Consider the following 25,792-nt stretch of genomic DNA (forward strand, 5'->3'; position numbering starts at 1 on the left):
ATTCACCAGACAGTGGGGAGCAGAACAGGCAGAGTGATGAAATACACTGCTGAGTGGAGCCCCTGGAAAGACAGGAGAGGTTTGCTGAGCCATGAGGATCACCTCAGGGGGCAGGGCTGGAACTCACCCTGAAGAGGCTGTGGCTAGCTTACAGTGCTGCGCTTTAGCCTTATTGAGCCACCAGGGAGGGCCAGAAGTCCTAACTTTAATAAAAAGAAAAATCCACGTAACATTTTGTTGTTAACTAACCTTCCATTTTGAAAAGGAAGCTATTCCTCTTCTTTTAGTTTATGATACGGAAAAAAAAGTTGAAAATACTTTTCATATTTTTAGACTCACTAAGTAGTGAGATAAATACAAGTAACTTCAAAATAGTTAAAATAGTTATTCAATCTTTATAACTTTGTGCTTTAAATCTTTAAAAAGTTATTAGTGATTATCAAAATTTTAAGTCTCTGAGTTAGCAAGCTCATCATTTGACATTTAACGTAATAGTGTGATATATGATGTAGCTATTTAACCTTTTTTTCCTGGAAACCTGATGAGCTAAATCTTGTTATCTGACACTGTTGAGGAGTAGGGAAAGGGGGTGTGGGGGAGCCTCAGGAGGGGTCCTGCTATATCTTACTGGCTCTGAGTCTTAATATCTTGGTGTTTGATAATAACTGCACCTACCATAAAACTCACTCTGGCTTGGGTCTTAGGCCCAGAGTTAAACAACTCCCCACAGGAATACTTGACCTTAATCTCATAGTCCACCTCTAACTGGTGGACTGAAAGTTTCATAAACTCTAGTGATATGAAAGCACAATGTGTTAAAGTAAAATTTTATCAAAAAATTATTATGACTACCTTAAAAAACACATCTTCCTTTTGCTAGAAGTCATCTGAAGTTCTTTGTAATATCTCAGTATTTACTTTTTTTTTTAAAGATTTATTTATTCATACAGAACTGGGGTACAGGCCAGAGATGCGGAGGGTGAAAGGATTCACCAGGGATAGAGTGGGGAGCAGAACAGGCAGATCGATGAAAGTACACTGCTGAGGGGAGCAGCGGGCGGGTCAGGAGAAGTCTGCCAAGCCATGTGGATCTCCTCCGGGGCAGGCGGGGATCGAACTCATACGGAGGTGGTTTAAGCTTCTCAGTGCAGCACTTTAACTCCCTGCGCCACCGGGGGGGCCCAGTATTTACTTTTTTAAGGATTTATTTTTATTTTATCTATGCATACAAATATGGGATATAGGCCAGAGATACCAGGAGGATTCACCAGAGACAAGAGTAGGGATCAGAACAGGTGGGTTTACTGAAATACACTGTTGAAGGGAGCAGCGGGCAACACGGGAGAGGTCTGTTGCTCCATGTGCGTCAGCTGCCTTGCTGGGATTGAACTCATGCAGTGGCTGTGGATAGCTTGATGGAGCTGAGATTTTAACTCCTGTGCCACCAATGAGGCAACTTTTTTTTAGGTAGAATTTGATTTGCATAAATTTACTTAAATGTGAAACTTTACTATCAAGAGACTTTCATCCAATGATGAAAGGGTTTTTTTTCTCTTCTGTTTTATTCTATATTTTAAAAACGATTCTTGTATTCTGAACATACTTGTATTCTGAAGTTAATATTTACCAAAAAATCAGGTACTTGTGGGTTGGGATCAGGTTATGTTAGACTATGGCTGCTATTTTGACTTAATTGCTTCTGACATTAATTGCCTTTAGAACTGGTTAGAAAGATAAGTTAGGCTTTTGTTTATGCTGCTTTCAAAGTGTATTTGGGGAATATGTAAAAACCTGTTTGATGTACTTATTGTTTCAAAAGGACAGTGTAAACCATTACACTGAAGGACAGGAGGAATGTTCTCACAACCACAACCTGCCTATCTTAATGTGCATTATTTGAGAAATATATTTGGTGTTCTTTAAGAATTAAAGGTATAATTTGTAATTTAAAAATTGTAATTAATATTTATGTTGAACTGACAAGATTTTTCTGCTGGATTTAAAACACTCACAAAAACTTATAGTTTCTGAAGGAATACTGACAAGATCTTCAGATTAAACACGAATAGTAAATGCTTTAACGTGGGGTTCTACATACTGGTCTGTTACCCTGAATGTAATCTCTGTAAGGGAGGTCTGTGGCACTGCCAAGTTCCCAGCATGTTTTTCAGCGCCTGAGAACAACACACGTTCATAATAGGTATTTGATGAGTGAATTAATACCTAGTTTGGAAATGTATTTCTGACTTGGTACTGTTGTATGAGATTTACTTGGTAGCTTCTTATTGGTAGCTTCTTACCAAATATATGCTGGTTGGATTGATTTGTATTTGGAGCTTATTAAATAAACTTAAGTTTTTGCTTATACTTTTAATTGTTGGAAACAAGGAATAGTGCATTGTTTTTATTTATATGGCTCTTGTAAAGAAATAATTTTGGAGAATTGTGGGTTCTTTCATTAATGAAGTCCAAGGTGGATAATAGTTTAAGGCAAATAAATGTTTCTTGACTTAGTTGCCTACAGCTGATGAGCTCCAGTAAGAGCGAAACCAGTTCTCACTCCACTGAGACAACTTTTGAAGTGTGAATTGGTCCTGTAGTACTGTGTCAGAAACAGAAACAACACTGGAAAAAGAAGGTGCTTGAATTAAGAGAAATTTTGTGACTGTGCTATGCATTAAAGATAGTATTTCCCTCTAATGATTAAGAGTTGCTAAAAAGTTAATTAGCCAGTTGTTTCAAACCTCAGAGGAACAACCAGTACTGTAATCTTTGATTGTAATTATGTGTGAGTTTGATTTTGGCAAACACTTCTTACTAAAACAGTTTTATAAACAAATGTCGAATTTTACATTCACTTCATTTAATCTACTCCTAGGCTGTTACATCTTGAGCATCTACTCTGCTGTTGCCTGAGATTTTTAAAGTTTGGCTCAGGTTAAAATGTTTTTTTTTCCTGCCTTGTAAATGTAGAGATCATTTAAAAGGCTGAAGATTGCATATTCAGAAATGTCACACGGAAGTCAGTGTCTGTGTGTTTGATGAATATAAGTATGTTTTTAGTTATATAGGAGATTATTTGTATATTTGCTGTTACAGAAAATTTGCAGAAATATGCTAAGTCTAAATATCTGATTCTGAATATCAATTTAGAATTGATCCTTTAAATATAAGTAGTTTCTAGATAGATGGGAAGGAAATTCTAGGTGACAACAAAGCCAAGAAATATTAATGTGCAAATTGGAGGAATCTTAAAGTATACTGGTCAAAATTGGTAAAGAGAAGGAAGTACTGGGAGTTTTGGAATGTGTTATAAGATTGGAAAAATAGTACATCTGGTTTATTGAAGAATCACAATTCTAAGATATTAATATAAAATGGATTTATTTTTCTTTTAAGTGAAGCTTCAGTCATACTGTGTAAAATCCCTCTTTCCCCTCCACTTCCTTCTGAAGTACACTCCCTTAGTAATGTTTTGGTTTGATACTATAAACTTTTCTGCCACTTTTAATTGGTAGTGAAAACTTATTCCAGAAATTAAGACAAGTTTCAATCATTTTGAAAACAAAAACAAAGCTACACAAGTGTTAACTACAGAAGAGAGTTTGGACCTGTTCCCCGATGTTCAGATGAATAAGAGGTGTGATCTGGCTCTAAAGTATGTGTTTCCACTTCTTTTTTGTCTAGCTAGTCCTTTTGGAGTTGGGGAAAGACCAGCAATGGCTGCAGAGTTGCCATTATCTGAACTTCTAAAGAGGGAAGAAATAGTTCTAACCTCACTCTCGTCTATCTGGTTGCTTTAGTCATGGTTTGTGTGGAATATTTAAGGGCACTATGTAGCTCCCTGGTCCTGTTTGTCATTGAGAACTGTTTTGTAACTAAACTCAATTAGTTCAATCTCTTAGGGAGTATCTGAGCTGAATAAAAGGTACGGCCAAGATGGAGCATCCAAAGGACAATTCTTTATATACTTGAGCTGAGAAAAGGCAACAGTGAAACTAGCATTACCAAAGAATCTCTTGAAGAGACTGATTTGGTAAAATGACGTGTATTGTTCAGTATGGGAGAGGGTCTTTAGGAATGTCTGTTTCTGGTGCTGACATTTTCTGGTCCTTATCTTCAGCCAGGAGATCTTTGTAAAAACATACATTCAGGAAAATGTTTTTATATACCTGATTCCTATTTAGATTTTATTTATGGTCAAGAAGCTTATGTAGGAGGTGACCTTCACCTGGTGACCTGGGCTTACAGAATATTTAACTTAGTGCGGTACACTCACATCTTTAAAGGCAGTTTCCATTTCCCTTGGCAGAGACAATGTATTACACACTTAAGCCCCTCCTCTGGGTCGGGTCTGTTTCCAGCCACCCACCCTTCCATTCACCTCTTCCTTCATTTGGAGTTGCAGAAAGAGCAAATGGGAGGAATGGTGTGAGATTGACAAACCTGCAATTCAAGGTTCCAGGTATAAAATGATCTGGGCTGGTTGGGTTGCAGACAGGGGATAATGTCAGTAGAAAGGAGGGTATAATTGCAGGAGACATAAATTGGTAAGGCTATGAGGGCAAAGTAAAGGAAGGAGTCATGCTTGATACAAGTGACAGTCATAGAAAAGATGACCTGGGACAGTAATTCTGGGAACTAATTGTAACTTCAGGGGTAGCCATTTTGAATTTGAGGTTATGCTGGGACATCCAAGGGAAATGCTTATTATTCAGGTGGAGATTTTAATACAGATATGTAGAGTGTAGCTGAAGAAATAGCCAATTCATCCCCTGTAACTTGAGCACAGTAATGAATGAATGAATGTGGACATCAGACTGTGGTTGTTCCAAGTTATCAAAATGGATGAATTCTGGGAGGGAAGAATTCTGGGAGGGAAGAGGAGGTCTAAACTCTGGGGGATATGAAAGATGGATGAGAGAGAAACCAGTATTTACTTAGTGTTTTTCTCTTGACAAAGTGTGGCACCCATGATAAAGCTATAATCTGCAAAGATAAACTTTCTTCTCAGTTGCCCTGTCCTGGAGAGTCCCAGAGCCTTTAATCTCAGTCTCTTTCAAATAGATTCCTTATCTGCTATGCATTACATTTTGGCCAGCTCTGAGTTCTGTTGATGTAGCACTGACTTATAATGATGTTTAAAATCACTCTCTTTCATAGTTTTAGATTAATTTCTAAATTGAGGTTTCAAATCTTGCATCAACATATTCACAATTTATATCAAGTGAGCAACTTTGAGTAATATGGCTGGCTGGTGTCTCTGTTTGAGAATTATTTTGTCCAGGATGCTGGACTTATGAGGCCTTTTATTCACTTCATTTATTTGTATTGTCTTAAGTCAGACCTTAATGCTCATGTGGGCTTTATCTTAGTTACACCATATAAATAGTTGATGATGGTAGTTTCTGTTAGTATATGTTACACAGGAAGTAAAGTATTAAGGCCAATATCTATTTTAGTTGATTTCCCAAAGAGCACTCTAAAGACATGGTATTTAACAATCTGATCTTTTACCTTGTAAAGTTTATTCTTCCCATTTTCTGCATTTTAATAATGTTCCTTAAATACTAGTTTTATCCTAGTGCTTCTGTGCTTTAATTCAGTAAATACTTGAGGATCTACTAGTGCTAGAAACTGTGTATTGATAATAAGATCATGATTTATTGCTTTCTTAATAAAATTCACTTCCACATGTCATTTTAAGGGCTCTATTCTTTTTTTTAACTATCCTTGGACAACCACCTCCATCACAGATGTATCTTTCCGTTATTCAAAAATGTAATGTTTTGTTTACCATAAGTACACCTTCATTCCAAATTATTTTTTTCCTGTAGTTTCTATCAAAACTGTAACTCTTACTTTTTTTTAGCCAGCTTCATTTACCCACAAACATGCTTAGTGATATGTTATAAGAGAAGGTGACAGTTTTTCTTTTTTATCAAGAGCATTGTATTTTTCTGTCTCAGGATAATTTTTGAAGTTCTCTGAATTTTCAGAAAATTACTAGGGTTAAACCCCCCCCCCGATAAATAGCATAAAATATATTCTAATGTTGATTTAGTTTTTATAAATGTTACTGTTATGACCTAGGCAATGCACATGGGCTCCATTTGAGTTGCACTGAACATTATTTATTCTTGATAAGAATGTTTGGAAATCACCATGATACTTCCTGGATGCCTGTCTGAATGAAAAACAATTCCTCCCTGGGCTTCCTTCCTCTTCTTTTAGGTCAGCTCTAGGTGTCTGTCTGATCTATATAGGTAGTTAGTTGTGTTTTGTTACTAGTTAGTGTTACTTCTCAAAGAATTTTTGTCAGTATTAATGTGCATTCCTTTACACTCTTGGTTTGTAACTTCTCTCCCCGTGTTTTCATTGCTGTCTTATTTCCCTGATATTTTATTACAGGGCCTTGAGATAGTCTTTTTGCCCTTCTGGAGCTGCCTTCTGGAGCTGAAGGAATTCTAAATAATTCCTTAGCAATAATCTTCAAGTTAACTAGAATTATTCCTTACCCAACTTCAGATGGGCCTGATTGGAGATGCCAGAGCACAGCTGAAATTAATGAGAGCTTTCTTAATGGCTGAATTCAAGGTGGAAAGAGGAGACCCTGTTGGTTGTCACACACTTGAACTTGTCATCTTTTTTTTTTCCTCCCAGGAATGGCTTTTTTATAAGAATGGTTAATGGTAAAATTGTAACTTTATTTATTCTGCATCATATGGGGTTGTGGTTGTTAATGTATTTGTTTTTTGCTAAATTTTAATGTTTTGACTTTTATAGATGTAAAACGAAGATCAGATTTGAAGAAATGCAGAATGAATTAGTGCCTGTCACCATGTCAGAAACAGAGCACGTAGCATCCGTTTCCTCAGATAAAGATGCTAAGAAAATACCTGAATTAAAGGAAGAATCTTGCAACTTGTTTTCTAGTGATGAAAGTAGCAGCTTAGGAAATGAGTCCGAACTGTTGTCATTAAACTTTGATAAAGCTTTATGTCAGCCTACAGAACAAGATAATCAAAGTGAAGCACAGGAAAATTATATTCCAGATCGTGGTGGAGGTGAGGCTTCTTTTCCTAAAACAGACATCTGCCCAGAAGATTCTGAACAAATAACTAATTTTCCTGGTGAAGATTCTTCAAAGCTGGCTTCCAAAGCAGATGAAACTGAGCAGACAGTAACACAAATATTGGCGGATTTAAGATCATCTACATTTTCAGAAGCAGCTAATCAAAAGACTTACTTAGACAGCCCCTATGATACAGACTGCACCAAGAAACTTATTTCAAAAATAAAGAATGCCTCAGCATCGGAAGATTTGTTGGAAGAAATAGAATCTGAGCTCCTCTCTGCGGAGTGCGTAAAAGAACACCAAGTACCAAATGGAATGAATAAGGGGGAACATGCATTAGTTATGTTTGAGAAATGTGTGCAAGATAAGTATTTGCAGCAGGAGCACACTATAAAGAAGTAAGTTTTTAATTCTTTCAGATTATTTTTCCCACAGGGCTTAGATATCATTCTTTAAAGAGCCGGTATCATCTTGTCCACTATGTATTCCGCAGTAGAGCCATGAACAGAGTAATTGATCAACAAGTATATATTTACTGAATAATTGAGCAAATATCAAGTGTGTCGAGTTTTTCAGTATGTAAGTCTAAAGGAATATTTCATTAAATAGTGTAAGTTCATTAAAGATTTGGAATTTTTTATGACAACTCATATTTTTCACAGAAATTTTTATATAATGCAGTTAAAACTAAATAAAAGCTATATTAAGTAAATTATAGTTGTGCAATCAGTGTTAAGTAATAGCTGTTGTGATTAATAGTCCTAAAATATTAACTGTTAGCCTTCTTAAGTATCTTAAAATTCTTAGTACTTCGCAGAAAATTATAAAGGTTAGGCTCAGGGAAATTTCTGCTTACATTTTTGTTATTTTACATCAGCTACTATAAGAATATCATGAAAATAGTAAAGCTAAATAAATAAATTGCTAATGCAAGACTTCTCAGCATCAGCACTGTTGCCAGTTGAAGGCAGATTATTATTGTTGGTTGGGTTGCCCTTCTCTGAGTAGAGTTTTTAACAGCATCTCTGACCTCCACCCAGAAGAAGCCAGTCTTAATTCCTGCACTTGTGGTGGCCACCAAAAATGTCTCTAGACTATTTCCTGGAAAGCAAAATTGCCCCTGGTTGAAAACCACTGGTCTGCATGAGTTCAGTGCTGAAGGAATGAAATGTGTGATTGAGATACCAAAGGCCATCTTTATTCATCTGGTTATGTATTACTTGATTTGAACTAGGAAAAGTTCACAGCTTGATTGGCTAGAGAATGTTTTGTGAAGTATCTGCATGTGGCATTGCAACAGGATTGTTGAGCAGTGTTCATGTAGTAACCAGAAGCATCTGCAGCCTAACCTGCAAACAGGTTATATTCCACTTACTCATTTTTAACTATGTTTTACTTATACTTCCCTTTTTACATTTAGGTTAATTAAAGAAAATAAGAAGCATCAGGAACTCATCTTAGATATATGTTCAGAAAAAGACAATTTAAGAGAAGAACTAAAAAAAAGAACAGAAACAGAAAAGCAGCACATGAACACAATTAAACAGGTAAAAAGAGAAAACAAAAATCTTTAAAAACTAATTCAATTTATAGAATAAAATGCATGTTTGAAAATTTATATAGAAATTGAAGTTCTTTCAATTAAATATTTTAAACACAGGATTGCTATGTATGGAGAGCATTCTCTTTGCAGTGGGATTTATAACCTTTTTTTATTTTATATGAATTTCTATTTTTAAATGATGTTGGTCACTATATAAAAAGAAATTGGAAAACGAATTGATTTGGCAATCAAATACTGTTTTTTCAATTAGGGACAAAGCAGTATACACCTTAAATAAAATTTATCTCTGGCATCAAAGTATTTTTAAGTTACAGTTTAATACAATTGCATTTTCAGTGTATTTGTGAACTACCCGGGAAAACCAACAGTTGGCTTCTCCTTCCTTCTCTCTTCACCCTGCCTGTCCGCTCTCTCCTTTTCTTTATTTTTCCTCCTGTACCTTCCCCTTCTCTCCTCCATTTCCATCTTGTCCTGTCTTTGTCTTTTCCCCCAGTGAACAAATAATGACTATTTGGACTTGTAGCAAAGCTGAGCTACTTTTTCTTCTGCAAATCTTTTCTAGTCTTAAAAATCTTTTCTTTTGGTCTCATCTTTTAAAAAGCTATATAGTGAAAAAAAAATTGGTAAAAACATAATTGCAAAACTAAAATAAATTTCACTTGCTTATACTTGGTGCACCACTACATAGTGGAAGGTAACTACCTGTAAATTTTATGTATCTAATTTTTATGTACTCTAGGACCATCACTGATAAACCAAACTTAGACTTTTTTTTAAAAGATTTATTTATTTATTTAGACATAAAGAACTGGGGTACAGGCCAGAGGTGAGGGGCGGTGAGAGGCTTCACCAGAGACAGAGTGGGGAGCAGAACAGGCTGACTGATGAAGTCCACTGCTGACGGGAGCAGTGGGCAGGTCAGGAGTGGTCTGCTGTGTCATGTGGTCACCTCCGGGGCTGAGGATGGAACTCGCACTGAGGCAGCTGCAGCTAGCTTGCAGTGCTGCACCCTAACTTATTGCGCCACCAGGGAGAGTCCAAACTTAGACTTTTTAAAATTGTAATAGAACCTTAATGATGGGTTGAATTTTGTAGCAGGTAGCTGCTGATGACCAGAAATTTTAAACTGAATAAACGGGAGAAACCAGAAGTGTTCCTTTCTTATGTTAGTCATTTTGCCCTTTTTTTTTTTTTTTAAAGATTTATTTGTGCATACAGAAGTGGGGTACAGGCCCCAGAGACTCAGGGGCAGCGAGAGGCTTCACCAGAGACAGAGTGGGCAGAACAGGCAGATCAGCGAAGTACACTGCTGAGGGGAGCAGCCGGCGGGTCAGGAGAGGTCTGCTGCGCCATGTGATCACCTCCGGGGCAGGCGGGAATCGAACTCATGCGGAAGTGGCTTTAGCTTCTCAGTGCTGTGCTTTAACCCGCTGCGCCACTAGGGAGGGCCCCATTTTGCCTTTTTTTAAAAGGAAATTGATTTATCTTTTACTGACCAGTATAGGAGGATTTTACTTTATCTCTGGATCTGTACCATTCAGTATGCCAGCCACTAGTCACATATAGCTATTGAGCGCTAGAAAGGTGGCTATTCCAAATGAGTAAGTGACTGAAAATGCAATGTTGAAGGCTTAAGAAATTCACAAATATTTAAAACTTCGTAATCTTGTGGAAAATTTTTAATTTACTCTATCTTATGAATGTAGTATATAATGTATATAATACCAGTATATAATAATAATACTATTTGTTGACCAAAACAAACAAAAAACTCCTAAAATATATGCTTAATTTTGAGGACTTAGTACAAAAAGTAAAACCTCTCAATATTTCATGTTGATTACATTTTGAGATGTTTTGTATATATTATATTGATTTTAACATTTCTTTCACCTTTTTTTTTTGGTATGAATAATCAACCAATGAATTAGAACATCTTTTCACAGTCTTGTTAGTCTTTTAGATAAGTCTTTTTACATGTCTTTAATATATATTTTAAATAGATATTTACAGAGAAACAACTCTTTAAGGCCTCTTTTTTTTTTCTTTACTATATATTGTTGAGCTGTAATGGCTCTTTATATCCTGGATAATAAATCTTTATCAGACATATGACTTGCAAATATTTTCCCCTGTTCTCTGGGTTTTGTTTTTCTTTTCTTAGTAATAATGTACTTCAAATTACAGACTTCTAAATTGTGATGGTATCCATTTTATTTTTTTCTTTTGTTGCTGTCATATGCAACATTCATTTACCAAATATAAGATAATGAAAATTTACTCCTATATTCTACTCCTAAGAGTTTTATAATTTGACTTTCATATTTAGACTTTGATTCATTTTGAATTAAAATTTTTACATGGTATAATTTAAAGGGCCAACTTTATTCTTTTTCTTTTGTGTGTGACTAGTCAGTTGTCCAAAACTTATTATTGAAAAGACTGTTTTTCTTCCATTGAAACATCCTGCCATCTTTGTTGAAGGACATAGGGATTTGTTGGTATAGGGGCTTATATTTGGACTCTCAGTCCTGTTTTATTGCTCTTTATGTCTGTTATTAAGCCAGTACCACACTGTGTGGATTACTGTTGTTCTATGGTTAAGTTTTGGAATCGGGAACTAAGAGTTCTCAGACTTTGTTCTTTTCAGGGTTGCTTGACTTGCATTTCTGTTTTAAGTTTTACTTACCAGCTTACCAGTTTATGCAGTGAGACTAGCTGAGTTACTGATAGAGATCACATTAAATCTGTAGATTCATTTGGGCAGTAATACTACTTTTAAAATAGTCTTCCAGTGCACAGACATGGACCGTCTTTCCATTTATTTTAATTTTTAATTTTTTTCAAGTCTTTTATAGCTCAGAATGTAACTTTTGTACTTCTTTTGTTAATTTGTTCCTTAGATAATGTATTCTTTTCAGTGTCATTACATGTAGAATTATTTACTTAATTTCATTTTCAATTGTTACAAGTGCATAGATTTTTGTTCCTCTGTCTCTACATTTTGATGAGTATTTACTTTCATTTTAATGTTATTGACATTTGGATTTATGTCTGCCAGTTTTTTCTGTGTTTCATGTCTATCTTGTTCTCCATTCATCCTCTACAGCTTTCTTTTGCATTAAGTAAATATGTAATATTGAATTTATTTCATAATATTTTCATTGTATTTTATTTCCTTGGTTATTGCTCTAGAGCTTATAATATATATTTTATCAGAATCTGCTTCAGAATTATCCTAACTTAATTTAAATGAGATTTAGAAACATTGCTAGAATTACTTTGGGTTTCTGGGTTGAAGTGTATTTACTACATCTTTTGTGTTCATTTCATGGTTTATATTTATTGGAGGTTATCAGTGATGTGTTTGTTACAAATATACTAGTAATATAGAAGTAATTTTCTTTACAGTTAGAATCAAGAATAGATGAACTTAATAAAGAAGTTAAAGCTTCCAAAGATAAACTAGTAGCTCAAGACAATGCAGCAAAAAATGCAATTCAACAATTACATAAAGAGATGGCCCATCGGTTGGAACAGGTATTTTTCAAGTTGTTATTAACTTTATACTGTGGTAACTTATTTAGTAAAATAAACTAACCCTATCAGACTATTTTGAACATTGGTTATATATCAGGAATATGTAATTTCATTTATGCAAAAATTAATTGTTCTTTAAAGAAATGATGTAGCCATATATAAATATACTCTAGTCACATCATGAAATTAATAAACTAGGGGATACCTAGAATAACAAGCATACTTCTTCTTTCTTGTACCCTATTCTTTTACATCCATTCTGTTCCTTGTTCCATAGCTAGTTTTGATATTTCGGTTTTATGTCTTATATGCATATATAAATCACATATGCATATACTTTCCCCCCATACTTGATTGAAATCTTGTGCTGCTTTTTGGGTAACTTTTCAAGTTTCAGCTGAGGTCATTTTAAGCATTACTTTTGTATTACTTAGCTCCTTGTTTATGGGGCGAGTCTCAGTCCTGTTCACTTCTGCATCCATGAAACCTGGCACAGTGTCTGACTTACAGTTGGTCCTCACTTCGAGTCGAGTCTGAAAGGGTAACCACTCACTGAGATGGATACTGCCCTTTCTACCTTAAGTGACTTTCTGGAAGAACGTTAGGAATATGATACTGAACCTTTATTTTTGCAATTACTTATAGTACACAGATCCTTAACATTTGAAATGTTACCTATTTCAAACCCATCCTTACAAGTTTTCAGACAGAGAAATAATTGAAAGGAATTATAGAGAGTAAAACCTTAAGAAGTTACTGGTTTTAGTGGACACAGACATAGGTGATTAGAGAGTCATCTAACCTAGTGAGCTGCAAAAAAAGAAATTACTCTTTTGATCTTACTATATTTTAAAATAAAAGAGTCATGCAACCTGATAAATTTTAGACCTAGAGTCCCAGCATGAGGTGCATGCGTTCAAGCACACATGCGTACTTTTCCTCAGTTAAATTTTCCAACTTGAAGTTTCTCCATTTCTCAGATTAGGTGACTAAGATTATAGATTTTTAAAATTGTCAGCCATACATTCAGGTTACTGGCTGAAACCAGAAACTGATGATTTGAAGAGACTTTAATAAAAGAACTCTACAAAGTTGTGAGCAAGGATTAAGGAACCAGAACAAGGGCAAATGCAGAATCTGGATTGTGGATGATCCATTATCACTTGTTGGACTAAAAGAATGAAGAAAAGAAGCAAGTAGGACAGCCCGCGAGGTCACTTGTGAAGAGGGGGTAGGTGACAGAAGCAGTGACCTTTTACCAACCTGTGATAACTGTCAATCTCACTCTCTGCCTCTTGATCTCCTGTCCTGTGCCTCCAGAGGACCAGCTGGAAGAACAGGGATAAAGACACTTGTTGAGAACCCACAACAGACATCCCTGAGCACAGAGTGAGATAGGACAGTGAGAAATGTGGATTCAGAGTAGTAAGCAGAAAATAGCAACTGTACCAGCCAAAGTAAAAGGAATAGGAAAAACAGTTAAAGCAAATATTAGTGGTGTTAACTTTATTGTATTGTTAAAATTTTGAGTTTTTTCTTTCATTTTAAAATTTCCTGACACATTTCCTTGGAATATTTTGCAAAACATTGAAAAAGACATTGGTAAAATTATAGGAAAAAATTTAATTTATTCTTATTTTGATTTGAAAAGTATTTTATTCAGCTAGATAATATTTTTTTCAAAGGCCAACAAAAAATGTGAAGAGGCACGTCAGGAAAAAGAGACAATGGTAATGAAGTATGTAAGAGGTGAGAAGGAATCCTTAGACCTTCGAAAGGAAAAAGAGACACTTGAGAGAAAACTCAGAGATGCAAATAAGGAATCTGAGAAAAACACCAACAAAATGAAGCAGCTTTCTCAAGAGAAAGCACGATTACACCAGCTGTATGAAACAAAGGTAGTACCTGTGTGATGTATCTAACCAAAATTGTAATCTTTGCTTTTCTTTAATTCTATCACAATGTAACATGCTAAACTACTCTTGAACATAAAATTTTTATTATTTTACCTACAAGAATATGTATGCTTGGGTGATTGCAGTGTCTTTTTACCTGTCTGCAAAAAAATTTGCTGGGAAAGTATTAGGCATTGACATGTAAATTGTTCTTTAGATAACTTCCTGATGATAAACCTTTTTAAGAATTTAAAGTTTATTTTTGAAGTAATGAGTTTGTGCATCAAAGGAAGATTTTATTTTGGTAAAATATGTACATAGTAGTGTCAGATACATATTTTTTGACCAGAATCTTAATGTAGCACTTAGCATTGAATGGACTTTATATTTTTCTTGTAGAAAAGTATTCTTAGGTGCTTACAAGGAGGTTTAATTACTAGGAGTTCAGAATGCTTGCTGTTAACTAACAGAATGGCATGGTCTCATTTCCAGTGGGTTATTGTTTCTTGGTGGTGAATGTTAGTTTATTTCATTAACTCTTTAGTTCAGGAAATGTCCTTGTTCTCAGGAATTCTGGTAGAACCAATTTAACTTGCACTTTGTTGTAATGCCTGTCAGTTGGGAAGAATCATAAAGGCATGCTTGTTCTGCCAGCATAGCTGTATCTCTGCACATAATACTCAGAAGTATTAATCATTTTCATGCCTCTTGATCAGATTTAGGATTAGGTTGCCCTCTTATGGTTTACATCAATTTTATTGCTTGGGGTCCTTTAATGCACTACCAGCACCTGAATTAGTATTATTGCATTGATCCTTTTGAGGTGGTTATGCACAGATAATCAGTTTATTGGTTTTGACCAGTGTTGTTATTTTAGGAAGGTGAAACTACTAGACTCATCAGAGAAATAGACAAATTAAAGGAAGATATCAACTCTCACATCATTAAAGTAAAATGGGCACAAAACAAATTGAAAGTGGAAATGGATTCACACAAGGTGGGTATAGTAAAAATAGTGGAAAATTATTAGAAATAGCATTAAGCATAAATGCAGTAATATTTAATGAGGCATGACGTTTTTAACTTAGCGATTCCTATGGATAGTTTAGGCATGAATATTTGTTGATTTTGAAAAGATATTTCCTTGCATGTTTTACATATTCAAGGTTAATTTTTGTCATTCATTGTTTGCCATCTCCAAACTGACTTTGTTCTTTCAGCATTTTTGATATGCTATATTTTACATGAAACATTGTCAGAAATTCAGGGAGAAGTGGTTATCAAAATTATAAGGTTATTTGTAGAGTTAATACAATCAAAAGTGAACTTTGGCAGTTTACAGAATATCAGTGATGCTAAGGAATATGAATTATTATTTATACACAAATATAAAAAAATTTAAGACTACTTACTAAATATAACTCTGTGCATTATACCTAATGGATTCATTGTAAGACCATCCAGTGATTATAAAGACTGCTATCTGAAGCCATACTTTAAACACCAACTGAACTGAATACCTGATGGTGAGAGAGTATGAAGTAAGAGAACAACTCTGACATACGACTTACAGAAAAGTAATATTACAGAAATACTAATTTCCATTTTTCAAAAATAAACTCAGTGATATTGTTTAATGCCTCATTAAATTATTGTTAATAAGTAGAACTGTTACTAGTCTTGCTGTTTGTATAGCATATCCCTTTCTAAGCTTTGAGAACCTCCCACCAAACTCACACATTGTTACTTTTATTCCTTAGCACTCTTCACAGTTTATTTATGTAATTTACTTAGGATCTATCTCTATCTCTAGACTGTTAGAGTAGAGATTTTATCTGTTTCCTGACAGTGTTTTTTCCCCAGAGCATAGAAAGGTACCTGGTGTGTCAGAGGCGCTCGGTGGCTACCGAGTGGATGAATCAGAGTGAAACATAGTGCCTGTTACACATTGCATGTGATTCTCACTTTGCTTCTAGTCAACAGTTTACTAATTTAATATTTACTTGATATATAGGAGTCTCTGAATTGCTATTTTCTGAGTGAAGTGAGTACTTGTTATATGCCACCCACAGATTAAGCTATTGGTGATATACAAGTGGGGAAAGCCAGATAAAGTTGCTCTCTCCACTCTCCTGGCCCTCTCTTTCTTCCCTTCCCACTCCCTCTCCCCCTCCTTTTGCCTTCCCCTAGTCAAACTTACATTCAGATGTTTAAAAATCGAATATCTGAACAAGTTTCCAAATATTTGTTTTTTCCCCCCATGTATGAAAAGGAGAAAAAGAGAGGTACCTACATAGTCAGAGGCTGGCAGGAGAGCTGCCCAAATGTTTTACACAAGTCAGACTAGTAACTGAAATGATACAACTTAGTACTTTATTATGTAGTAGTTCATCTGAAAACAAAGTTTTATATAAGAGGCTTTGTGTGAGGTTAGATGCAGTTTAAATGGTTTAGTAGATGAAGGGAAAAGGCATTCTCAGCGGAGGAACAAGAAAAAAGGGAAAGGATAAGTGTTTTTGGTGTTTGGGAAAGCCATTTTAACTAGAACAGAGGTTTCTGTTAGGTACTCATTAATTCAACAAATACTGAACAATTAGTATGTGGCAACTAGTATGTGTGAACTCTAGGTGCTGTCTAACAGCTGTGTTCAATGAAGAAACCTGTCTGTTGCAGTCTGAGTATCAGCTGTTCTAACTTGGGACCATACGGATTATATCTGCAGGGAGGCAGAAGAGCAGTGTTGCTAGTAGGAGAGAGATGCCTGGACTCTCATTTGAAATCTAGCCAGTGGCCAAGACCCTGAGACTTGGCATGGCTACTCTGAAGGAGAATTTTAGAGAAAGCTGCCACAGGAAGTAGGAAGCCAGGTTAGGAGACAGAGAAGGCAGCAACAAAACGCACACAGAACAGGGGTGGGGGTAGGGTGTGGTCTTATGTAGAAGCCGAAGCAAGGCTATCTAGAGAACTAGGAGTGATCGAAACCGCACCAGGTAAGTGAAGAGCGAGAAACAAGACAAAGCAATAGGATTTAATAGGAGAGTAGTCCTTGCTAACCCTTAGAAGTGACATTTTGGGGACTGGTTGGAAACAGAAAGCAAACTGTTGTATGATTAATAAGTAGGCAGTTTTCCATAGATATCACAGCTGTCAACCAGGAGTTGGCTTCTGTCTGTGTGTGCAAAGAATTAACACTTTAGTGATCTTGCCTTCTTAGATGAGTATCTTCTAGTGATTTGCTGAAATCTCTATCAAATTGAGCTTTATGTAATGGCTTTCTGTTCATGCCACTTTAGTTTGTTGTGAGAAGCATAAAATGTTACTTTCAGAGGAGTACCCAACCCACTCGTGGCTGTGCGGGTAACAAGAACTTTTCCTGTTCTCCCCTCATTGTTTTAACACTTATCTCATCTCACTGTGCCCAGCCTTGTTACTTTCTGTATCTCAATACAGGAAACCAAAGATAAACTCAAAGAAACAACAACAAAGTTAACCCAAGCAAAGGAAGAAGCAGATCAAATACGAAAAAATTGTCAGGATATGATAAAAACATATCAGGTATGCTTAACTTTTTAAGTAGATTAATAACAAATTTGCTAATTATCAGTACTTCTGTTTCATTAAATTTTTGGATCTGCAGTATTTGAAGTATGGAGTGGATTTGATAGGGCAGTTGAATAAAATTCACATTACTTTCTTTTTTAAAAATGAATTTGAGGGCCTTCTCTGAAGGCGCAGTGGGTTAAAGCACAGCACTACGAAGCTAAAACCACTTCAGCATGAGTTTGATCCCTGCCTGGGAGGTGACTCACATGGCGAGGCAGGCCTCTCCTGACCCACCCGCTGCTCCCTCAGCAGTGTACTTCATCAGTCGGCCTGTTCTGCTCCCCACTCTGTGTCTGGTGAATCTTCTCACCACCCCTGTACGTCTGGCCTGTACCCTAGTTCTGTATGCATAAATCTTTTTTTAAAAAATGAATTTGAAGTTTAATAACATCTTGTTATACTAATTATTAGCCAAATGAAAACACTTGAAATTGTCAGAAGAATAAAGAGTACAAGGAAAGGTACACTTAAAAAGAAAAAGAACCCTGTGTTGTATTTCAGACTTAAATATGCTATTCTTATTCATGCACAATTATAGTATTTAAAGTTTTTCAGTGCAGACATCACATTAGGTGTATAAGTGATACATATTGCAGTTAGTAAACTTAATTGCAAACCTTTCACTTTCCAAAGTATAAACTTATCAAAATTAAATCATAATTTTTTCATTTCCGTAGGAGTCAGAAGAAATTAAATCAAATGAGTTAGACGCCAAGCTTAGAGTTACGAAAGGAGAACTTGAGAAACAAATGCAGGAAAAATCTGACCAGCTGGAGGTGAGTGGCTTTGTTCTATGTATGCTCTAGACTGTAATAGATGTGGAAAGAGAGTGAATACTTCTTGTCACCTGTTTTTAAGGCTTTTTGGAAGGTATAAGGCAATAAATTTTGAATCTAGTTTAGTACATAATAATTGTGGCTTCTTTTAAACTTTTGAAAAGATGCATCATGCCAAAATAAAGGAACTGGAAGATCTGAAGAGAACATTTAAGGAGGGCATGGATGAACTACGAACACTGAGAACAAAGGTAATGCATCTTTAGTCGTGACTTTGCAGTAGGGTAAATATATTGGACTAATTCTGATTTTTTAAATGTTGGGGAAGAGATAGGTACATAGAAATTTTCTAAAACAAAAGAACTCTGAAGGGTAATCTGTCATTTTTGTACAAGACAGTCATCTTTGTTGAAATGAAAATTCCTCCATTTCAGTGGGTGAGCGCCCAGCTCCGGTCCCACAGCTTTCTGTCCATGACTTACCCTCGGGCTGCTGCTCTGAAGGTGATCTCACAGCAAATTAATTGGAAAGAGTTGGTCTTTAGAGCTGTGAGTGAAAAATAATAAAAACACTTTCTTTATATTTCTTCTGGATATGTTTCACAGCCATGTATAGTTTGAATGTCTAATCTATTAAATCCTTTCAGTTTTTATAGTCTTTATTGTAATAGTATACCAGTTTAATAAGTTATCTCCTCATGGATCTATTTAAAAAGATTTAAGTCACTTTGAATTTGTGATCACTTAAGTAATTTTCAAAGTACTTTCCATGTACGCTTCTATTTGCTCTCCATGCCAGCCTTTCAGGGAGTAGGGAAGGGCTATGCTCTCTATTCAGTAAAAAAAAGATTGAGCAAAAATAAAGTGATAGGATAAAACTTCCTTGATTAAATCACAGAAAAGCTGAGATTGAAACACCAGGACTTTTAACTTCTTATATTTTCTTTATGTTAATATTATTTCAGATTCAGCTTAGACCATTAACATTAACCATTATCTGAAATAGTTAAGAAATAACAGGAACTGACTATTTGTAGCTTACCTTGGTTATGATTATTTGATAGGTGAAATGTCTAGAAGATGAACGATTAAGAACAGAAGATGAATTATCAAAATACAAGGAAATTATTAATCGCCAAAAAGCTGAAATTCAGAATTTACTGGACAAAGTAAAAATTGCAGATCAGATACAGGAGCAGCATCAGAGGTATAAACACAACTTCTGTTTGTGCTAACCAAAGGACTTTTAGCTTCTACCTCAAGATTCTATTTTTAACTGCAGGGATTACATTGAACAAGAATAATTTTATACCTTAACTATTTAAAAAAATTTAATTCCTGTCTTCATTTGATTTTTTGATTATCGCTGAAGTTCTCATGGCTTCTAAAAACCAAAGTTTATATTCCCTAAACGTTCGCGGTAGCAATTTATAAGACAGTGTGGCTTTTAGGGGGTTTTAAATACATTTCTTAATTTTCAAATTTTGTTACATATGCAGAGTAATTTTTCATTTAAAGAGAGATTATATATCTTTGTGTGTGTGTAGCTCGAAATAAGGAGCTGCTGTTATTCTCAGCGTTGTGTTAAACCATGTAGCTAAACACTACTCCTGATGTTAACCTGGCAGAGCCTGCGTTCAGGTCACACCCAAATAACCTCTTTTTCTTATGTTCCTGATAGCCACGACACTTAGGAACTCCGCGCCGTTATCCAACTACTGTAATTTCTTTCCTGCACCTCCCCTGGGAACCTGAGTATACTTAAAGCTTTCTTCCCCTTGGCATCTGTTCACACACACCTTATTGCTTTCTTCACGTTTCTGGCCTTCACTCGCTATTGACTTTCCTATTTCTTCACAGAAAAAAATGGGAGACTGTCAACTTTGTGCTGTCAGTCTTGTGAACTTCCCAGTAACACACCATTCTTTCCTTTCTGTTGATATGGGAGAAACACTCTGAATTGTTTTCTCTATGCTCTTTTGCATTCTTAAGGTCATGCTTGATTATTCCTTCTTTCTTTTTCTTTTTCTTTTCTTTCTACAATTAAATCTGATTTTAAATCATCAACATTCCTTTTCTCCTGTCAAATCATTTTTCTCCTTTTATTCACAGCCAAACTTCTTTATAGAATCATCTGGATTCATCCTCCATTGCTTTACTTCTTTAGGAGTACAGGGTGTATTCCTTTCTTCATTAAATCATTGTTAGTAAAACCTTAAACCTACTAGACACTTCTCAGTCTCACCTTTCCTTAATTTTCAGTATTTTTTAACACCATTGGACCCATTTTTTTCTTTTTCCTGCTCTGGTCTTTGGCTGCATATTAGCATGCTTTCCTGGTACACTGCCCCACTTCCTGGCCTCTCTTCTTTCTCAGTCTCCTTGGCGGCCTTCTCTTTCTGTCATGAAACTCTTTTTTTTTTTTTTTTAAATTTTATTCAGTCACTTGGTGTCCCTAAATATCCCCACACTTTGCTGTAGGATCTTCAGGTCATTGCTATCTTTAGGGCTATTTACTGAGCTCCAGACACATAAGTATCAGAGACACTGTAAACTTTAAGGTGTCCTGAACTAGCTAAACTATTCTACCCATCAATATGTTTTTCCTTTGATGTTCCTGAAATGAGTAATGAGTGTGGTATCCACATGAATTTCAGCCCAGGAACCCGGTGTCAGCCTTGGCTCTTATCCTTCTCCAGTCGCAACTCTTTAATCTTTCAAGTCCATTTTCTTTTTATGTCCCACCATTGCTACCATCCTCCTAGCCATCATTAGTCCTTATCAGGAAAGCTGGCCCAGCAAAACCGGTTCTTCTGCTGTATTCCCTTTTAATCCATTTCCTACACAGTAGTTAACAAAATCTTTTCTAAAAGGAAGCCATTTCAAACCCTCTTAGTGATTCCTGCTGCCTGAGGAGCGCCTGGTGAGTGCAGATGCCTTACTGTGACTTGGAAGATCACAGTGGCCTGTGCCGCCATTCTCTGTCCGGGCCTTCTCCTTTCACACTCTGTTTTAGCCGTACTTGGTTAATAAATGATAACTGATTGTGTCCTGAGTGCAGAGCTCTGTGTTGAGTTGTAGGGCTGTGGCAGGGCCCACAGCTTCATCAGTGTTGCACTTCTCAGTACCATTAAGGCCATTCACCGTTCCAGCCCCAGCTTCCAGCTGTCCTGCTTACTCTGTCACATACCTACTTTCTTCTCTCATTAACTCCTGCTTTTTCCTTTAGGCCAGAAATTAGCAAACGGTGGCCACAGCCAAATCTAGCCCATGGCCTCTTTTTGTAAAAAAAGCTTTCTGACTACTGCCTGCTCGCTTCTGTCTGTGTGTGACTGCCTTTACACTGGAGGGGCAGAGTTCAGTAGTTGTACCAAAAGTCTCATGCCCCAGAAACCTAATTCTTTACTGCCTGGTCCTTTTGCATGAAAAATTTGCTGACCCCCACTTAAAGTCTCAGTTTAGCATCACTTACACAAATTTAGCCAGCACGCTCTGTGCCTTCATCATTAGTGTTCTGTCACATTCAGATCATTTCCCTCTTGTGCCTCAAAGCTCTTTGAAATGGGTCATGTGGGTCCGCTCATTTACATTCCTAGCGCTTAGTTCTTAACGTACATTGGGCATTCATAAATATTTGGGTAAATGAATAAAAAGTGGGGATCTTCATCAAATTAAATGATTTTAAATCATTTAATTTGATGAAGATCCCCAAACCATTAATGTCTTTTAATAGTTTTTTTTTAAAAATATAAACTTTGTTTTTTAGAGGTAAACAAGAAATTGAAAATTTGAAGGAAGAAATGGAAAGTCTTAATTGTTTGATTAATGACCTACAAAAAGACATCGAAGGCAGTAGGAAAAGAGAATCTGAGCTACTGCTGTTTACAGAAAAGCTCACTAGTAAGAATGCACAACTTCAATCAGAATCCAATTCTTTACAATCACAATTTGATAAACTTTCCTGTAGTGAAAGTCAGTTACAAAGCCAATGTGAACAAATGAAACAGACAAATATTAATTTGGTAAGTATAAATGAATATTTAACTTTTAAAACAATTTAGCAAGAGATGCAAATAAAATTTCCCTCATGGTAGTTGATTTAAACTCTTTTTCTCCAACTCTGGTATCTTATTTGCTTGAGAATTGTTAGTTTTTCTTTTCAACTTATGTAACTTATAATAAAATTTCTCCTTTAAATGGTTATGAAGAAGTACATCACAGGTTGTTTTTTTTTAAAGATTTACTTATGCATACAGAACTGGGGTACAAGCCAGAGGTGCAGGGGTGGTGAGAGGATTCAGATCGGGCAGATTGATGAAATACACTGCTGAGGGGAGCAGTGGGTGGGTCAGGAGAGGTCTGCAGCGTCATGTGGGTCACCTCCTGGGTGGGGATCGAACTCATGCTGATGTGGCTTTAGTTTCTTAGTGCTGCACTTTAACCTTCTGTGCCACCAGGGAGCGCCCACAGGTTTATTTTTAATCCTAACTGGAATTACTATGTATTTTTTTAAACTCTTAAAATTTCTGTATGTTTTATGGTTTAGTATTTTGAAGTTATGAGAGTACCAACTTAATCATGAAAATAACTTGACATTTCAGTCCAAAAATTCAAAGTCATCTATCACAACTGATGTTGCATATATAGAACGGCAGACTGTTAATCTGTCTGCATTACTACATGAGGCATTTGAAGAGCTAAGTAAACAAGCCTAGCAAGGAGTGATGATAGAAAGATCTGCTACCCAAGAACTTGCATTTTTAATCTGTGAGCACTAAATAAATTAATCTGTGATATTAACTTTTTTTTATCTTAATATTTAGGAAAATAAATTGTTGAAAGAGGAAGAACTGCGAAAAGAGGAAGTCCAGGCTCTGCAAACTGAACTAACTTGTAGACAAACAGAAGTTAAGACTCTGAGTACCCAGGTAGAAGAATTAAAAGATGAACTAGTGACTCAAAGACGTAAACATGCCTCTAGTGTCAAGGATCTTACCAAACAGCTCCAGCAAGGTATACAGTCCTTCCCCGCTTAGGTCTGCATGATCGTGTTAGTTTAGTCATTAAGGATCTATAGAAAAATGATTTACATTGGCTTTTACCACACAGAGCCTTAGAACCATATGTTCTTTGCGAATGACTAAGCTTCTCACAGCTCCATGAATAACCGTCTTCCCTGCCACAGGGCATTTATTATTCTCAGACCAAAAAAGCTAAGAATTAAGGAAGTACCTGAGAGCAGCAGAGTCTAAACTTTTGATCATATATTCCTATCAGTAACAAATATATAAGCCTTTCTCTCTGATTTAGGTATATCTATTTTGAAATTTTAAATATATGTTATCCTATTTCGTGTACATTTGGAAACGTAGGAAAAATAGTAATTTTAATCTGGGTAAATTAATTTATGTTGAAGTTCTATGAAAGCTGAGAACAGAACTGAGGCATGCGGTGGGTGAAGGACTGCGAGTGCTTTGGCGGTGGATGTGCTGGGTAACTACATGGAGTGGGAGCTCCTGGACTTTCAGAGCCTAACAGCAGTGTAAGCCAATGTGGTCCTTCAGGAAAAAATTTAAATCAAAAAATAAATTGAAGTTCTACAGTGAATTATTTTATGCTCCATTTCGGTAACTTTACCAACTTTGAAGACCTCTAACTTAGAGATTATTGGGACCTCATCTTTCATCTTGTGGGAAACTGAAACTCAGAAAATTTACAAATTATCCACACAGTTAAGAACCAGATTTGTTTCACTTAACAATCAATAGGTGTCTGTGCTATGCACTTGAATACAAAGATCAATAAGATTCTGACATCTTATTCTCTGCTGCACTCCCCACTGCTTTATTTGTATCAAAATAGGGTGTAGTATGGGGGTTAGATAATAATAGATTTAACAGATGTATTCAGGTTTGCCATAATAATTCATTTGTTTTTTATAGGTATAACTGAAGGGAAATTGGGGGGTGAGGATTTCTTTATAGATCTTCTAAATCTTCCTGGATTACAAAGGATACATTCAGTATATCTAAGTGATGCCAGTGTCAGTTGTTGCATAATGTTTCTGTGTGTTCTGTATGTGACCTGTACATTGCTACATGACTTTCTGTATGAATACACCTGTAGCCTCCTGCCTAAAGTTTGTATTCAAGAACTTTTGGTTTGTTTTTCTGCCTTTGGACCTAAATGATATTGCAGTTAAAATCAAATATAGTGGGAGCAAATGCTTGAGATCATTGCCACAAGTAATCCATTTCACTTTGCCATAGCACGAAGAAAATTAGATCAGGTCGAGAATGGAAGCTACGATAAAGAAGTCAGCAGCATGGGAAGTCGTTCTAGTTCATCAGGTAAAATTCTTATAATTTTAGTTGTTGATTACCGAAAAACAGCATTTTTGTTTGTTTTGAAAAGTATTTATGACCTTTAATTTTGAATTATTTAAGGGGGTAGTTGTACATAATGATAGTAATAGTAAAAAATATTCCCAGTTAAATGGAAGTACATCATTGGGAGTTGTAACATTTGCCATCCTCTTTTTTTCTTACCTACTTCTTAATTCTATGCAACAATTTGCTGTTATATTTTAAAATTCAGATTCACAATCATCCATATAGATATTTAGTATAACATAGTTTCTATCTTTCATTTTTATATTTTATCTCTGATAATTAATGAAATGATCATTATCAGTTATTATTGTATATATATATATAAATTTGTACTTATGTATTTTTAAAATTTCTTTTCTTGTGATAAATGTACCTGTGGTCTAAGGTAAAAATAAACTGAGTCTATAAAATTGTGATCAGTAGCTTTGTGGAAATGATAGCAAGATAGCAAAGCATTTACTATTTTTAGAATGCCAGGAACCACGCTAAAAGTTTAAACATATAATTTACTCTGCAGGACAATCATGTGAGTTATGTGATTTGAGTATTATAATTTTCATTTTACAGTGGAGGAAACTAAGAGTCAGAGTGGTTCCATGACTCACCCGAACAGTGCAGGGAGGCTTAAGCAACCAAAGTCACAGAACTGCGAGGTTGAGGAGTAGGATTTGGCCCTATGACACTGACTCCAGAACTTAACCCACTGGCTGTGTTCTGTCTTCTCGTTCTCACTCATACTTATTTTCTGCTTAATTTTGGTCTCACTTCAGGCTGGTTATTTTAACTTTTTCTTGAGTTTCTTATTTCTCTATTGCCATTTCCTAATCCTGTTCCTGAGAGACATTAACAGACTGTTTTGGTAATCATCAATGCATTCAGAAACAGGAACAAAGGCTCTGAAGCTGAATATTTGAAAATGATACTGGGATAAATAATATTTATGAT

At 35.7% G+C, this 25,792-nt stretch overlaps 1 protein-coding gene across 1 annotated transcript in view; it reads left to right on the top strand.

Moving 5' to 3' along the window:
- The window catches only part of CCDC186 (coiled-coil domain containing 186), a 34,590-nt gene that overhangs the window by 3,058 nt on the left and 5,740 nt on the right, over positions 1 to 25,792 (top strand). Inside the window, exons 2-13 of the mRNA XM_004680421.2 lie at positions 6,787 to 7,476; positions 8,499 to 8,625; positions 12,054 to 12,182; positions 13,868 to 14,080; positions 14,955 to 15,074; positions 17,528 to 17,632; positions 18,358 to 18,456; positions 18,621 to 18,707; positions 19,520 to 19,662; positions 22,222 to 22,477; positions 23,279 to 23,468; positions 24,725 to 24,805. Of these exons, the coding sequence (XP_004680478.1) occupies positions 6,815 to 7,476; positions 8,499 to 8,625; positions 12,054 to 12,182; positions 13,868 to 14,080; positions 14,955 to 15,074; positions 17,528 to 17,632; positions 18,358 to 18,456; positions 18,621 to 18,707; positions 19,520 to 19,662; positions 22,222 to 22,477; positions 23,279 to 23,468; positions 24,725 to 24,805 (2,212 nt within the window). The 5' untranslated portion in view covers positions 6,787 to 6,814. The remainder of the gene's footprint in view (positions 1 to 6,786; positions 7,477 to 8,498; positions 8,626 to 12,053; positions 12,183 to 13,867; positions 14,081 to 14,954; positions 15,075 to 17,527; positions 17,633 to 18,357; positions 18,457 to 18,620; positions 18,708 to 19,519; positions 19,663 to 22,221; positions 22,478 to 23,278; positions 23,469 to 24,724; positions 24,806 to 25,792) is intronic.

The sequence above is a fragment of the Condylura cristata genome, unplaced genomic scaffold (genome assembly GCF_000260355.1).
Source record: "Condylura cristata isolate star-nosed mole 26May11 unplaced genomic scaffold, ConCri1.0 scaffold00011, whole genome shotgun sequence".
NCBI classification, from domain to species: Eukaryota; Metazoa; Chordata; class Mammalia; order Eulipotyphla; family Talpidae; genus Condylura; species Condylura cristata.